The 17,680-nt window shown below is 41.7% G+C and overlaps 2 protein-coding genes across 2 annotated transcripts; one reads left to right on the top strand and one right to left on the bottom strand.

Moving 5' to 3' along the window:
- Nucleotides 1-3,825: 3,825 nt before the first annotated feature.
- On the bottom strand, nucleotides 3,826-4,686 carry LOC134212877 (uncharacterized). Its single transcript, XM_062691144.1, has 2 exons — nucleotides 4,576-4,686; nucleotides 3,826-4,515 (listed from the first exon to the last, which is right to left on the bottom strand). The coding sequence occupies exons 1-2, from the start codon at nucleotides 4,601-4,603 to the stop codon at nucleotides 3,827-3,829; spliced, it is 717 nt and encodes a 238-aa protein (XP_062547128.1). The 5' UTR covers nucleotides 4,604-4,686; the 3' UTR covers nucleotide 3,826.
- Nucleotides 4,687-5,576: 890 nt separating this feature from the next.
- Nucleotides 5,577-7,317, top strand: LOC134207214 (uncharacterized protein K02A2.6-like). The gene is made up of 2 exons (XM_062682935.1): nucleotides 5,577-5,940; nucleotides 6,161-7,317. Exons 1-2 carry the CDS (start codon nucleotides 5,577-5,579, stop codon nucleotides 7,315-7,317), a joined length of 1,521 nt encoding a protein of 506 aa, XP_062538919.1.
- The last annotated feature ends 10,363 nt before the right edge of the window (nucleotides 7,318-17,680 follow it).

A 17,680-nucleotide genomic window follows, 5' to 3' on the forward strand; every position in this document is an offset into this window, starting at 1 on the left:
TCGCTCTGTCCATACTGAGGTATGGGGTCCAGCATGGGGAACGGCCCTGCGTATTAACTGCTACAGATCGAAGTTCCAGTTCCAGTAAAGGTAGATGACCACATAGGTTGATACCGGAGATAGGCACGTGGGTCAAGAGACTCCATGGGGAAATCACTTTCCACCTGACCCAGGTCCTTACAGGCCATGGTTGCTTCAGACAGTATCTACACCGGTTCGGACACTCGGCCTCGCCCGAGTGTCCGGTGTGCGCAGGTTTAGAGGAAACGGCGGAACATGTGTTGTTCGTGTGCCCGCGTTTCGCACAATGCGTGACCACATGTTTGCCACATGTGGTCTGGACACTACTCCGGACAACCTACACACCAAAAAAATATGAATATTACAGGTGACGTATGTGAATAAAATGACACAAAACCACATGACGTAAACTGAATCGCATATTTTTCAATGTTAGATGATTTAAAATTACATGTCATGGAACCCAAACACAGCACCCGATGCGACGCACCTAACGCTTTAGCAGTCGATGACTTGATGCAGTGAAATACTTGTTCAGTGCAAATCGTAGAACATGCTTTACTTCGATCACCCCTCTTTTAAGAGACGAAGATAGCTGAGTGGTAATGTGTTGCGCTCTCACTCAGCGGGCTTATGTTCGATTCTCGTTCTAATCCTTTAATTTTTTTGTCAATAAAGTTGTGATGTAAAATTTAAGTATCATCTAATTTTACGTCAAAAGTGACGCTCGTATATGTCGTTGTCGCATCACCTAAAATTACATGATTATTTTTAGGTGTGTAGTTCGGAGGATGTGTAAAGACGAAGTTGGCTGGAACGCCTTTTTATCGGCTATCGTCCAAATCGTCTCGGAGCTACACAGAAGGTGGCGCGTGGACTCGAGGAATGGCTAGTTCAGGCGCAAATAAGAGGTGGTCCGAGGGTTCGGAGTCGGCTTCATGGGTCATTCCGGTGCCCTGTGGTCGCACAAAAAACATAATGGTATCGTCGCTTTTGCGGCGTCGGTCAACCGGACGGGTTCCAAGCCCGAGGATGGAAAGGGGTCCTCGTCAAGGCTGGGTCGGGCGTAGGCACCGTGTCGGAAAGTCCCTCTGTGTGTTGGCGAATGAACCCTATCGCAGAGAGGTCAATTTGGGGTGCACGCGGCATCATCATTTTTGACACCAGCCAGGGTGTGTTGTGCACTAGCCCCCCTTTGAAGCATTACTTTCAGGTTGTACCGAAGGGACGATGGGCTTGGCGGCAATGGAAACGGTTTGGCGGGTCGGGGATGTAGTCCTGCCTCCCTCGTTTGCTGTTGGAGGTGGTCCAGAACTCCGCACTTCCTGGACGTCCAACCCAGAAAGTTTATTGTGCAGATTTCCCCTCCATTGCTTAAGAAAAAAAACACACACACAGACATTACCTCAATTCGTCGAACTGAGTCTATTAGCATATAACACTATGGGTCTCCGGGCCTTCTATAAAAAGTTTGTTTTTGGAGAGATCATACTCACTAAAATACAAGAAAGGCAAAAAGAACAAAAAGAAGATGAATCTAGGTACCCATATCTACACTATATCTAGCAAAAATCTAGAAGAACTTGTCGTATTCCAGCCGAAAACGGCTGAATGGAATCCGCCGTTGAACTTATACAAACTAAAATCATTAGCCACTTACTCTGAATACTACAGAACTGTGGTACTGATGTCTAGTAGATATCTCTGCGCTATCTACGAGAACCGATATGTAAAATACCTTCCGATTCAAATGGTTTACTCGTCAATACAATTTGAGGTAGAAACGGCTGTTGCATTTGAGGCGGATTCGAGGTGTGACAGGCTTTAGACATCGAAGAAAAATATCTATGAGACTTATTTTTTTTGTCTCAGAGATATCGCGGGAGTAGTCTAGAATTTCTTTCCGAGCGGGTGCTGGAGTGTATTTTCAGCGCGCGCGCTCCTGCGGCTCTGGTGTGCCATTTTTTGACAGTTTCACATGACATTTAGACAATTCAAATATTTCTCTATTAGTTAAACTTACTTAGTTAAGATCTGGTTAAGACTAGAAATACTAGAATAAAAGATCGGCGAAGACGTCATCTTGTTTACAATCGAACTGTCAATTGTTTTGCATTCACAAGAAGAAAGCAAAAAGTTCAAGTGATCGTAATAATTTTCATGGGAATATAAAAGATTTGTTTCTTCAATAATGGGAGTCCGAAGAAAGCAAATCAAACAGATATCTTAGCTCACGTAGTATTTGTTGCGCCCCTAGTGCAATCTGCAAGGCTCGGTTTGCATCATCGGAAAGGAACTGCTTGCTGCACGTATATGCAAACCGTTGATGACGTCTGTTCCAGCCGGTCTGGTCTGGTCTGGCCCGAACGACAAGCATCAAATTGCAGTTCATGAATGAGAAAGTGCACATTTCATTCATGAGCTCTCTTTTAAGCCGGCGATGCCTTTTACTGTGTGCGGCACTTGTAAATGCGGCCTGTTTCTAAACTAAGGCATCAGATTTTCGGAGGAAAACAGGACGCTCGTTCGGATCTGTTTCGAAAACGGATATGGTTATTGTTTTGGATTGTTGCACTAAGCCCTACATCAACGGGACGTATGGCCTTGGAAGGAAAATATAAGCATGGACATGTGCTACCCATGAAAATTCCATACTCTTGATCTGGATTGAAATTGTTTTCCGTTTCTGGTAAACCAATAGCGTTGTGAAACATAATTTCAATTTAGGAATTCTAGAAAGAGCTTCTATCATTGAAGCTAAATTTCATCAGTTCGATTCCATTGAATCATATGCGACATAGTCCAGTTACTTGTTATTAAACAACAATCTTGGAGATATGAGAGCTTTTGATTTAATGCAGATTGATTCAGTATAGCAAATGAGATATGTATTCATTAAAACGATTTATTTTGAGACAGACTGAATTCTGGTGTGAATGCCTGACAAATATTCAGCAAACAATTAGGATCATAATTAAGTTAAAATAGAATCAGTATCAATCGCCGCCGCTCGATAGATTCAACAAAGGCAACTGATCAAACAATGCAATGTTTACTCCGGTCTAAGCTCTTCGCATCCTCTATTATCCAGTAATTAGCGAAAGTCAACACGCGGCGCTGAGCTGGCTGGCTGGCTCGTTCGCTCTCTTAGAACCCAACCCACAAATGCTTCGAATTCTAATTGCAAACATTCCATATCTGTGCCTTTATCGTCGTTGGTTGGCACTAATTGCTTTTGCGATTAATGGCAGCTCGGTAAACGGGCTTTTCACCCGCTCATTCTCGCTTCCGGAAAAGCCACAATGTTCGCCTTTATTACACAAATAGCCGACAGCCTTTAGCCAACAACCATTATTGATTGTGTCCTTGGAGGATTTTACACATCTGCTTTCTGTATGATAAGTGCGGAACTGGTTGGGATTGCTGGTTGGGGCTTCGATATCGATATATCGAATCCGAACAGAAAAGCCCAAACGTAACAATATGCGAGAATTAGAGGCAACAGTTTAGATTAGACAGTTCCATTAGAATACGATGATAATAGATATAATTAATATTGATATCGTTTTGGGAACCGCAAGGTTTGTATATACAAAAAGTTGGTGCAGGGAAAATGTAAAAAAAATCATAAGAATACTATTTTGGGTCAGCTGTTGAGGAAAACAAAACAAACGCACGGAAATTGATCTAGAGTGCGGTGCTGCAAATGGTTTATTGTGACATTTGCAACACCCGGGCAAAGCTGGGTCTCTTTCACTAGTTAATAATAAATGTTTTCACACTCATGTTTATTAATTAATTCAATCTACTCGAAACGCACTTGTTTGCGTTCAATTTTCCTATCCAGAAAGGAAGGCCTTTTCAAAATTGACCTCACTTCCCTCGCCTCGAAGGCCCCAACCATCAAGCTCCTCTTGCGATTCTGAATCACTTTGATGTTTTCCTGAATCTCCTCCAGGCAGCTAACCGAATTGGTCACCGCTTCCTGCAGCCGCCGAACAGTTTCCAGACCGGGGGCCAGTTCCCGTTCCTCGTCGTCCAGTTCCGCTTCCCGCTGCTGAAGCTCGGCAATCTCCTCGTCGACCTGCGCCATTTTCTGGAGGTGGGCTTCCTGTTCCAAACGGGCTTCGTAATCGAAATGCTTCACCAACCATTGACGGGCATCATAACCGTCTTCCGCTTGCCGCTCCGCACGCCTCAGCTGAATCAAAGTGCTTGGCAGCGAGAACTGCCGGACGAAGGTGGATGAATCATCGCAGAATTTCTCTCGATCGTCCCAAATGTTGAGCTTTATTTCGCGCATTCGAGCGAATTTTTGATCGAGTTCGGCTTCCTGTTTGCGGTACAACTGCTTCCAGCTTTCGAATTTTAGCTCCAAGGCGATTTCCTTGGCCTTCAACGCGTAGAACTGCTTTAGATCTTTTTCATAGGAAGCATGTTGCTCCTCCAGCATGGCGGTGGCTTCTCGCACTTTCTCCTCCAAGCACGCAATTTCTGATGATAAGAACGGTTATTAACATAAACGGGTTTCAGTTTGAGATTGTTCCGAATTACTTTTATTTTGAGCAGCGTCCGAATCCATATTATGGTAGAAATATTTGCGACAGAACTCGTATAATCAGTTGCACGTGTTACCCAATTAGAAAGCACGTGTTTAGATCGGCTGTAAAATGAACACAAGGCCTACTAACGACAACGACATTTCTTGTACGAAATTGAAAATAATCGCTTGTGTCCAAAAACAAATCCGCAACAGTATTTGTGAGATGCGCAGCTCCGTACTATTCCCAACATCCCCATCCTACTAATGACACACTGCTGGTATTCGTACCATATGGTACAAAAATCTTGAAATGATTGGCATACCCATTTTTTTCTTCACCAGAGCTATTCTTAGGATTGATTTCTAGTCGCTTTGTACCATGGTAAAAACACAGGTGTGTCCTTAGTAAGTATTTCCCCCCCAATCAACGTATTCGATTTCTTAAATTCGAACTAACGGCATGGCAGAGCGGCATGGGGGGCTGGGTGATGCTTTTATATTATACCCAGCAGGGCATGAATAGGATGGCGATATTAAAATGCTTATTTAAACGTTCAAGCTTATTATAGTTTACACGTTTAATCTATGGGATAAAAACAATTGATTTACTTATAATTCAGCTACACCAAAAACAAATTATTTTGATTGAAAAGACATTAAATTTTGTCTATAAGTTACCTTTCATGCACAGCACACATCGGGCTTCACCATAGAGCAGCACAGTGGGATGGTTTTGAAAAATGTGAAAAAAAAAACATTGGTATTATCAGCGAAACTATTAACTGCAGACTTTTGATGTTGTTAGCCACGAACATAGTAGTCAATGATTACCACCAGTCGCGACCCTAGCGACTAGTTCAGCCATAGCAACTTGATAATCAACAAATGTGAAAATTGATGACTTTGTACCCAACCATCCTAGAATAAAGTCGTATTTAAAGTACAACATTTTGGCGACGAGGATTTTTTTTCAAGAATTCAACGCTTTGGAGGAAGAGCTGCAGTTCTCAAGATGCCTGGATCCGGCGACTTTCAAGTAATCTACCAGCAAATCCTGCGGCAGAATCAAGCGATGGCGGAGCAAAACACCCGGCTGATGGAGATGATGGAACGTTTCGGCTATCAAGAAAACATTTCCAATCGGTCGGTGGGCAGCCCGGAGTTCATCATCGAATCTCCAACCTCCAACATCCGGGAGTTCGTCTACGATCCAGACAACGGGCTCGTTTTCGACCGTTGGTACCGGAAGTACGAAGACCTTTTCCTCAATAACGGAGCGAAGTTGGACGATGCGGCGAAAGTGCGGTTGCTGTTGAGAAGCCTCAGCGTGATGGTGCACGACAAGTACGTCAACTTCGTGCTCCCAAAACACCCCTGTGAGTAGTCGTTCGATGAGACGGTGAAGAAGCTAACAGAGCTGTTCAGCGTCCGAATCTCCCTGTTCAGCAAGCGGTACCAGTACGCTGGGACGGTCAACCAATGCTGTGAAGACTTCGAGCTCAGCAAGATCACGGCGGACCAATTCAAGAGCCTGATTTTCACCTGTGGGCTCCGATAGTCGAAGGACCGACCAACGGGTCTCAAGTCACTCTGCAGTTGGACACCGCGTCCAACATCACCATCGTTTCAAAGAAGCAGTGGAAGAAGAACCTGGGCTCGCCACGCTGATTCCCACAACACGGACTACCCGGACTGCGTCGGGTGACGCTTTTCATCTACTTGGTGAACTCCGATACCCAATCAAACTCGGAGGTGTCACCAAAACCGCAACTTTCTACGTGACCAACAACAGCATTAACCTGATCGGTCTGGACTGGATCGAGCTGTTCAAGTTGTGGGACACCCCGCTATCTGCAATCTGCAACCAGGTCCACGTTGCCGATGGTCAAGTCAATCAAATCCAAGTGTACAAAGCTGCGTATTCCGAAGTGTTCAAGAACGGCCTCGGACACTGCAAGAAGACGAAGGTCCGACTCTATCTCAAGCCCGATGCCAAACCCGTTTTCAAGCCGAAGCGCCCAGTTCCTTTCACGTCCATGGAGAAGATCGATGCGGAGCTGGACCGACTTCAATCGCTGGGCATCATCACGCCTGTCGATTTCTCGCAGTGGGCGGCTCCGATCGTCGTAGTGAAGAAGCCCAGAGGAAAAGTACGAATCTGTGCCGATTACTCAACTGGACTGAACGCTGCCCTGGAGCCCAACCATTACCCGCTACCGGTCCCTGATGACATCTTTACCAAGCTCAATGGGTGCCGGTATTTCAGCGTCATCGACCTGAGTGACGCCTATCTTCAAGTGGAAGTTGACGACGACTCGAAGCAGCTGCTCACAATCAACACGCATCGAGGTCTCTTCCGCTTCAACCGAGCCGCACCAGGAGTAAAATCCGCTCCCGAAGCCTTCCAGCAGTTGATGAACAGCATGGTTGCCGATCTCGAAGGTGTGGACACGTTTCTGGACGACATCTTCGTGGCCAGCAAAACCGAAGAGGAGCACCACAAGATGCTCAACGCACTGTTTCAACGCCTTCAAGCCTACGGTTTCGTTCTGAGGGAAGAAAAGTGCAACATTCTGCAGCCGGAGGTAAAGTATTTGGCGCACATCGTAGACGAGAACGGTCTCCGTCCAGACCCATCCAAGGTGAAAGCCATTGTCAAGATGCCACCGCCCAAAGATGTCACAACCAGCGATGTTAGAAAATCGCTTCTAGCGACCAACGAACATGTACACAGCTTATGTGAGATCTATTAGCATCATCGTCAATAAGCGATGCTTTTGCGCTATCCACCCTTATTTGTGCGGAGCGTTTCGGGTAGTGAGTTACCATGATCTCAAGAGAGCAAGATGCACGTAAATCTGTGTCGTCTACACTCACAGCTTGTAACTCACGCGATTCAACGTTTATTGCGAGAGCACGCAAAAAGCCGTTACTCTCAATGTGTACAGTTGTAGACATCAAGTTAATCGGAACATGTACAACTTACGATCGAATGGAATCGAATCACGATCATTGCTGCAATGATCGTGATTCTTCCTTTCAAATCGGACATGTGCTTTCGCTAAAGGCTGCCCGTTCACATGCGGAACATACCCGTTCGTATGTTTTTTACGGTGCAAATAGAAGAAAATACGTAGCTGCGCGTCGAAAGTACGCGGGCATAAATACTCGCTGGTGGTATTCAGGGTGCGCGTCCGCGTGACTCCTGCGTATAGTCTTTAACAGCTTAAACTGACATTTACACAATTCAAACATTCTTCTATTAGTTGCATTAACTAAATGACGGTTATAAAGTTGTTAAAATAGTGAAACATAGAGAGTCTATTTCCCGATACTTTTCTTATCCCGGGAAAAGGTTAAAAACATAGTTTTCAATTCCCTCCAAGACTGCGAAGTTCCCAAATAAGCCTAAATTCATGTTAAAAACACTGCTTGTTCCAGGAAATCACGGGATTTTTTTTTTTTTTTTGTAATAAAAAGCAAAACTGAATCCTGATAAGGGATCTTTCAAATAGCAAAAATTCGTTGCTGAAAACAATTCGTGAGTTTTGTGCAAATTTGTTTTCGTGACGGATTACTGAACAATAGTTTCCACTGTGTTTTAAACGAATCACACTATATGTCACAAATCGCAACACCAGCATACAGCAATGTCAAATAATTCAATTCCCAGTTTCCATTCAAAGTTATTACGAGGTCTTCCCCTTTAAAAATTTGAATTTGTAGCAATTGTTTAATCGATTTAACAAGTCTTATGAGGAATATGTTTGTTCAAGGATATTAACATCCATATTTGGTAGCATAATTTTGCTTTATATTTTCATAGCCTTTCTTTATAAATAAGTTTCTTCTCTTGGTTTCATATCGCTTTCATAACACACTTCAAGTTTTTACCAATTTCGTTGCCAGGATTGAAGCAGAGGCGACATTCCAATTGATAATGTATCCACCTTTTTTTTAAATTTAAAAATCGAGATTGCACCACATTTTTTCCTAAAATTAGAAAATTGATGTTCCTCCATAAATTGGACCTGTGCGCCGCCGCCGCCTCTAAGTGCAAAAAGATGATTATTTTCAGCATCAGTATTAATTTTATTAAGTTTTTGGACTACGGATCAGCCAGTAATTTCAACAGCAAAATTGTCATTACCGAGGGTTCGGCATAAACGACAAAGTTCAATAAATATGGACATAACTGAGTTAGTCAGTAAATGAGGAATTGTTCTTTTGGAAACCTATTTTACTGACTGGACAGTATATTCAATCAATGTTCATTCGCATAAAATAAAAGTATAGGGTAATACAAACTTTGGCAGTTTTTGATTGATAGAGATTGAATGAAAAGAAAATCTCTCACTTATTATCATCATCACTTACGATATGTAGCATAATATGAAAGATGTTTAGTACAGTATCTCAGGAAGCTTTGGCTATACTCTATGATAATTTCTTTTGAAAATTTGCAAAGGCAGAGGGCATCGATGCATTTCAACTTGTTCTACACAGCTATGCGATCTGTGGCTGAGTTTTGCAAAACACAAAAAAGTTCACTTTTGGAAACGCAGGTCAACCAGCACGACGGAAACAATTAACAAAATATTTTTTAGCTCCACGGGTAAGACATAAGCAACAAAAAAGAGCGAGAAGCTCTACAACCGCGTTTAGTATTTTCAAAAGGCTGGTCGGCAAATTTTAATTTTTTACCGGTGGCGCTGTATAAATTTCTACCGACTTTTTGTGCCGTTCAGTATTTTATGGATTTCATGATTCATTCAGCAAAAATAAATAAAAGTCAAAATAATCAACAGAATTTGTTACCGAGACTCGGGAATTTATTACTGACAAACGTTGTTGGGCTACTAACAAACTGGAATTTCAGTAAAAAAGAAATTTTCCAGTTGAAACTTGGCATACAAAATACCGAACATTGAAACGCTGGTTAAGTGTATATAAATTTTTCAAATCAAAATCTTCCACATAATGTACATTTTCACATCTGAGTTTTAAAGCATTGTAAATTAAGAACACGAAGTGCCCATTCCGCTCGAGCTCATTACGCTATGAAACTCTCTTATCTTCTTGATCTTAATAACCCATTTTTAATAATAACAGGTCCACACCTGCCAAAACCATTATTTTTCTTTCAAAAATTTGAAAAAATATTTGAAAAACACGAGAAAAAAAATCTGCTAGAACATACCTATCAGAAAACAATTCTCGGATAATTCGAGTAAAAAAATTGAAAGGGAAGGAAAAAAGTTAAAAATAATTTTTGTATCGTCTCAAATATCAAATCAACGAACTTGTAGCTTTAAGTAAAAGAATTAAATTATATTTTTCACATTGTTTTAGAAATTAAGGTCACAGATTTTACGTTCTTAACGTTTTTACTGATTTTGAAGGTTGCTATAGAATGATCCTCTCTTTAAGACAGGGCACAGACTGGTGTGCGTCAATTACCGAGAAATAACCATTCTTAATTCGGCGTACAAAACTATGTCCAGATTTCTGTTCAACAGATTGAAACCGCTTGAAAAGTCCATCGTCGGCGAATACTAGACAGGGTTTCATGAGAGCCGAACAACGACGGCTTACTGGTAATACTTGCTGGAAACAGAAGTATATTACGGACATATAGAATATTTTTTCCAATAACATGCTCGTATATTAATAATGGCATTCGCAGAAGAACAATTTCGGCATCATTTGTGTCCTTTTTGTTTTTCATGCTGTTAGCTAAAAAAATCCCAAATCCCAATTTGCATCGCACCTAGTTTGCACTTAAATTGAAAGCTACTCAGGAAGAATTTTGCTTTCAAATTTTAAAGACATTGCTTCTTCCCACGTCAATATTTTGAAGATTTTAAAAACTATCTAACTATCGAAGTTTTCGAAACTACAGAAAATTTCGCTGCAATAAGAAATAAAATGGGAACAAAGTACACATAATGTTAAATAATTAGTTGAGGGGCTTCAATGTACAGTGCACATAATTAAGCAAGCGCGCTCAACGTCCCGCGTGTAGTCATGCAAAGAAAACAGAAAGACACTCACGCTCTAGGGGCAAATAGTTGTCACGATTCGTTCATAGGTAGAACGGCTAGAGTAACTCATTTCTCAGAGCAAGACTCAATCTTGCAATATTGTGTTATGTGCGAGTGTCCAAGGTAATAACACTCAATCGTGAAAGATGGGAACTCGATGTTGTTCGTAAATTGTACAGATCGCGATCTGTACAGTTTAGGATAAACGTCGAATCGGATCATGTTCGGTCGATTTCCATCGCTGGTCACAACTCTACGCTCGTTACTTGGTGCGGTGAATTTCTACGCGAAGTTTGTCCCGGAGATGCACCAACTGCGGCGGCCACTCGACGCGCTGCTGAAGAAGGATGCCAAATTCGTTTGGAACAGCGAGTGCCAGAAATCGTTCAGGCGCTTCAAGGAAGTACTCCAGTCGGATTTGCTTCTGACACACTACGATCCATCACTAGACATCATAGTTGCTGCCGACGCCTCGCAGTCCGGTATCGGTGCCTGCCTTCTACACAGGCTCCCCGATGGCTCACTCAAAGCTGTTGGACACACTTCCCGCTCACTCACCCCCGCGGAGGCAAATTACGGACAGATCGAGAAGGAAGGTCTTGCACTGGTGTTTGCCGTAACGAAATTCCATCGGATGCTGCTCGGACGCAAGTTCACCCTCCAGACGGATCATCAGCCACTCCTGCGGATATTCGGACAGAAGAAGGGTATTCCGGTTCACACGGCCAACCACCTTCAACGGTGGGCCCTGACGCTTCTGTGCTACAACTTCGACATCGAGTACGTGTCCGAGGTGCAAGTAGTGCCAGCGGTTTCCAACCAAGAAGTCGAAGCAGGTTCCAGTCAACTCGATGATGTTCCCGAACGCGGCCGCATCCAGACCGACCAACCAGAACCGGAGCATGAAGAAGATAACCAGCCACCTATAGATCCCGTTCCAGAACCACCATTGGTCCGGCCACAGAGAGTGATCCGGATGCCGTCCAGATTCGAGCCGTACCTGTTCTGGAAATAAGAAGGGGGGAATGTTAGCCACGAACATAGTAGTCAATGATTACCACCAGGCGAATTGTCATACAAATGGGCGGCCAAAAATATTTTTTCAATGAAAACTGTTTCTATGCAACATATTTTATGTGCAGCAATATTTAAGAACCTTTTTTTAACCCTTTAAGGTCCATAGTTAACCCTTCAAAAAATGTCAACCGCGAAAAAAAAATTTTTTTTTGAATTTTTTTCTGTATTTTTTTTTGGTTTTTTTTTTCAATACAGCATGCATAAAATAGCAAACAACTATATTTCTAGTAATAATGTTGTTCATTTTCTAATCATAACGAGGTGTAGAGAATAAAAACCACAATTTTCAAGAAAATGTTGATTGCAGCGTTCTCGTAAACGCGCAAATATACGCAAGCAAATCACTCACTAGAAGGTGGTACTAGGGTTATATTTCAATCCCCCATTTACAGATCAGGGGACATTTGGGGACATTAGGTTTGCGAGACCATTGTATAGCAAAGAATTATGATAATTAGATTATGATAATCAGACATAGTAATTAATTTCCACTCCGGGTGGCTTAATACCCGGCATATAGGCAATTAACTTTGAATGTACTGATCTCGAGTGGCGATCTCTCTTCGCTTGTGTGGTCGTGTTGGGATCTGACGACCAAACTGGCACAACCTCACACAACCCTACTTCATTGAGCGCCGTTGCTGATGAAGCAAGTGTGTAGGAGCCGGACAATACTAAATACTCATCCTACTTGGTTGACATGATGTGTACAAAAATACATTTGAGAGAGTTAGTTCTGAAATGTATTGCGAGAGATCGGCTGGTACCTGGTGCTGGGAATTTGGTTTCATCAGTACCCGCTAAGCTGCGGTGGACGACGGAGGTCCTTCGTAGCTTAGTAGGAAAGCACCTGTCATGCGAACTGGGGTCGTGGGATCAAACCCCACCGAAGGGGCGGTTACCCTCCAATACCTTTTCCGAACTAAATCTATCATATGTTGTACATATGCATAATCAAGTTTCAGACATAGTAATTAATTTCCACTCCGGGTGGCTTAATACCCGGCATATAGGCAATTAACTTTGAATGTACTGATGATAATTAGAGTTTTTCTTCTACAACTTTTTGATATTAAAATTCGCGTGCAAAACAAACCAATCTATCGGAAAGCTAAAGTTTTAGGCTTTGAAATGGTATATGAAACATTATATTTGGAGAAAAAATGACTTCATAACATACAAATCAAAGTTAGTAATGATTTTAAATTTTTATCAGCTGTTTTTACTTCCCCAGCCCATATCTTTTGACTGAATAAACACAGGGCTTCAATATTTTCCGATTCTCTTATCTAGGGTATATACTTTCATATGATATATAAAATAGGCAAATTGGAGACAGTAAATTTTCCGATTAATGGCCACCCTTTTCCCCATAGTGCAGTCGCGACCCTAGCGACTAGTTCAGCCATAGCAACTTGATAATCAACAAATGTGAAAATTGATGACTTTGTACCCAACCATCCTAGAATAAAGTCGTATTTAAAGTACAACAGATGTCTTCTGGAGTGTGTCTTTATTTTTAAAGCACTTTATTTGAGGAGTAAAAGAAAAACTGACTTAAAAGAGTGCACCCAGAGAAAACATATATATATTTATTATTTAGATATTGTAAAACTGGTTATTATTAAACACTTTGTCGAAGTCACCAAATTTCTATCTCTGATGTGGGCATTATAGGGGTACAAAGATAGTACCCTTTAAAAATTAATATTTTTGCTATAAATCCTATATTTCAATGTTTACATTTTTCTAATGTTCTACAAAGTTGTAGATGCTTCGAAAAAAACGTTTTGTCGTAGAAGAAAGCAATCGCTAATTCTTCGTTTTAAGAAGCTATATCAGTTTTAATAGTTTTCAACACTATTTTCAAATGGGTATACCTTTCAGGATAGCACATTCTAGCACCTGTTATTTATGTCAATAGTTTCAGTAACTCTTACTCTTTCGTTACATATATAAATTTCAAATGAATCTGAGTAGATTCATAAAAATATTCCACAAAATGTACCTTAGCTTTTTGATCCATTATTTGGTTTCTCCGTGTATAATTTAGTTATCAATATTTTTTCCTCAAAATTTTTTCCCGTGTATGCTGTCTGCTGGATCAGTTGCTGCGCTGTTGTCATATTTTTTTACTGGGTTTGTCAGTTTTTCTTTTCCAGAATCTTTCTGCACTCTTTGTCGAACCAATCGTTCCGTTGACTTTGTCCCACACTGCCGCAATCTGGAAAAGTGACGTAATATCCATTTTACAACATGCATGTTTTCCATTTTTCTGTTAAAGAGCTCGATGAGTACACTCAGGCAAATTGGCTATCGAATATCATGATTCTGCCTTTTGGAAATTTGCCACAAGTTTTGGATTTGAAATTCAAAAGGACTTCATTATGAAGTAAATTTTCATGGCTAATACAAAGCATAACATTTTCTTAAGGCACATTTATGAAATTACAATGATGCATTATGAACGCTGTACGCTAGACTTGAATTAAACCATAACCCCACCTTATGAATTGCAGAAGTAGCATTCGGAGGCCATAACCACGCCTTATGAATTTCGTAATCACTAAGAAGTATCTTATTTTATTTTCCATTGAGCTCGTTTCGCGAAATCATGAAGTTTGAGACATCGCATGAAGGGTTTCAGATCAAATCGAAAAGTGGCCACTTCCCCAGGAGAATCAGGTCCCCGGAATGCTTCGGAACCTGACCAGAACCACTCAGGTACCTCAAATTAGACTCTATTGAGCTCGTTTCGCGAAACCATGAAGTTTGAGACATTGCAAGATCAAATCGAAAAGTGGCCACTTCCCGGGGGAACCAGGTCCCCGGAATGCCGCAGAACCTGTCCAAACCTTGGAAAAGGCACTATTGAACATGTCTCGTGATTTCATGAAGTAAGACTTTTAACAAGGTCATTTGATTTGAGAAACAAAGGTACCCCACTCGACCCCGGAATTATTCCGGAACCCGGTGGCCAATACCAATTCTCTTCCCAGACCTAACCGGTTCGTAGGTGAATCGTCAAAATTGGTTGAGATTCAAAGGAGTTATGATTTTTTGAAGTAATTTTTTAGTGCCTAAAAAGTATCAAGGGAGGATAAGGGTTAATCCACGTAAAAACATAATTCTCAAAGCAGAGTTTTGTACCTTTAATTTACCTACAGTTGACTTTATTCAACTCGAATGTGGGTTGTTGTACTTAAAAATCTCGGATGGGGCTCATGCTTTTTGCCGTATTTTTGACAACAATCATGGAGAAGAAAGGAAAAACTACTTAGATTTTTAATAAAATTTTAAACGATATTATCATCAGTAAGAATTTTGAACTTAAATTTTGAGATGATTTATCTGTCAAGAAATCGCCTAAATTTCAGAATAATTTCAATTTTGGGATATTTTCTGGCGCGTATAATTTTCCATTGTTCAATGCAAAAAGTAAACAACATTGACGCTTGTCAAAACGCCCCAATTAGCGAACGGCGTTAGTTGGGGTGAGGTCGTGCCCCAATTAGCGAACGATCACTGTATATTGAAACTGCTTCAAGAACACGCGTCATACGAGTCTAGCGAAATTAGATTTTCATTGCAGATACGTTCGAGTAAAGTACAAATCGCCCACATTAACCTTTGCATCCCCAACCTCTTTTGTGCATCAAAATTTTGGTGATGTTTTTGCTCTAGTTCATTCAACTTTTGACCGATTTGTTTGAAATTTTCAGACATGAACCAGAAATTATTATAGATTCAGAAGATCGATCGATTGGACATGTCGGTCCACCGGTTCCGGATTTATACGGAATCCCAGTGGGGTCTGTCGGGTGGCCATTTAGGACATTTTTGACTTTTATGTTTGTTATTCGTACCAATATCGTCTTTTTATACTCGTATCATGAAGACAACTTATTTGCGATGCTTCTGAACAAATTTGGATGCATGATGGCCACACTGGAACCGGTTCCGGGGCTCTAACTGGGACATATACCAGAACACTTCGAAATGTATCATAAGGCATACCAATCATCGGTATTTTTTGGCGAAAGATATTTTAGATTTTTACTATCAATTTTGATCCTTTTGATCCAGTTGATCCAAACATCCCGGGACACCTGGAACCAATTCCGGGGACCCTGTGGAAGACTTATATCCGGTTTTTGAAAAAAACATAGCATGCGACATATCAAACTTCATGATTCACCATGAAAAAAATGTAGGATAATATTTTTTAGATCTTGATTCTACTTCTGGCCACTTCCGGGAAAATCCGGAAGTCGAAGGAAGCAGTTTTGAAGTTTGTTTCATAAGTTGAAGTTCGTTACTAAAGCTGTTAGTTGTACGCACATTTCGACTTTTCGAAATCAGTCAAGAAAAAACAGACATAAAAATGCCTCTAATATAATTTTGAACCTTATTGGTCATGTTTCAGGCATCCGGAACCGGTTCCGGGATAGACCTGTGCGCCGATTGCAATTTAATTGGCGGCGGCGTGATAAATAATTTTGAGTAAGCGGTGGCGGCGTGCCGACATCCCACCATTGGTGATCGGAAGAAGCGGTGCGGAATTTACTGCATCATTTCGATCGGAAGTTCCTTCAAGAATTAATTCCTCTGCAAGTTCCTTCAGCATTTCTTCCAAAAGTTCCTTCAACAACTGCAGATGTTCCTCAAGGAATTCCTCCGGAAAATCCTTCAGTAATTCCTCTGAAATCTCCTTCGGGAATTCCTCCTTAAGTTCCAGGAATTCGTCCAGAAGTTCCTTCTGGAATTCTTTCGGAACTTCCTTTAGGAATACCTCCAAAAATTCCTCCAGCAATTGCTCCAAAAATACCTTCAAGAACTCCTCCGGAAGTTCCTTCAGTATTTCTTTCGAAAGTTTTTTCGGGAATACCTCCGACAGTTCCATCTAATTTCCACCGGAAGTTCCTCCAGGAATTCATCCGAAAATTCCACCAGCAGTTCCTTCAGCTACTTACTTACTAGAAGTTCTAACAGCAATTCTGCGGAGAGTTCCTTCAAAAATTCCTCCGGAAGTTCATTCAAAGATATCTCCGGAAGTTCCTTCAAAAATACCTCCAGACGGTCCTTCAAGAATACTTTCGGAATTTCCTTCAGGAATTCTTCCGGAAGTTCCTTCAGGTATTCCTCCGGATGTTCTATCAGAAACTCTAATGAAAGTTCCTTTAGAAATTCATCTAGAAGCTAATTTAGGAATTCCTCTGGAAGTTCCTTCAAGAATTTCTCCCGGACGTTACTTCAGAAATTTCTCTGAAAGTTCCTTCAGAAAATCATCCGAAAGTTCATGCAGAAAATCCTCCGGAAGTTCCTTAAGCAATTTTTACGGAAGTTCCTACAGCAGTTACTCCGGTAGTTGCTCCGGAAGTTTTTTCAGGGATTGCTGAAGAAACTTCAGGAGCAATTGCTTGAGGGAACTCTCCGAAGAAATTCTGGAAAGAACCACCGGAAAAATTCTTGAAGGAACTTCCGAAGAAATTGCTGAAGGAACTTCAGGAGGAATTGCTCGGGGATTTTCCGGAGGAACTCATGAAGGAACTTCTGGAAGTATTCCTGAAAGAACTTCCGGAAGAATTTCTGAATTTCGGAAGGATCTTCCGGAGGAATTCCTGGAGGAACTTCCGGAGGAATTCCTGGAGGAACTTCCAGAGGAATTCCTGGAGGAACTTCCGGAGGAATTCCTGGAGGAACTTCCGGAGGAATTCCTGGAGGAACTTCCGGAGGAATTCCTGGTGGAACTTCCGGAGGAATTCCTGGTGGAACTTCCGGAGGAATTCCTGGAGGAACTTCCGGAGGAATACCTGGAGGAACTTCCGGAGGAATTCCTTGAGGAACTTCCGGAGGAATTCCTGGAGGAACTTCCGGAGGAATTCCTGGAGGAACTTCCGGAGGAATTCCTGGAGGAACTTCCGGAAGAATTCCTGGAGGAACTCGAGGAATTCCTGGAGGAACTTCCGGAGGAATTCCTGGAGGAACTTCCGGA

This window comes from Armigeres subalbatus, chromosome 1, assembly GCF_024139115.2.
Source record: "Armigeres subalbatus isolate Guangzhou_Male chromosome 1, GZ_Asu_2, whole genome shotgun sequence".
Lineage (NCBI taxonomy): Eukaryota > Metazoa > Arthropoda > Insecta > Diptera > Culicidae > Armigeres > Armigeres subalbatus.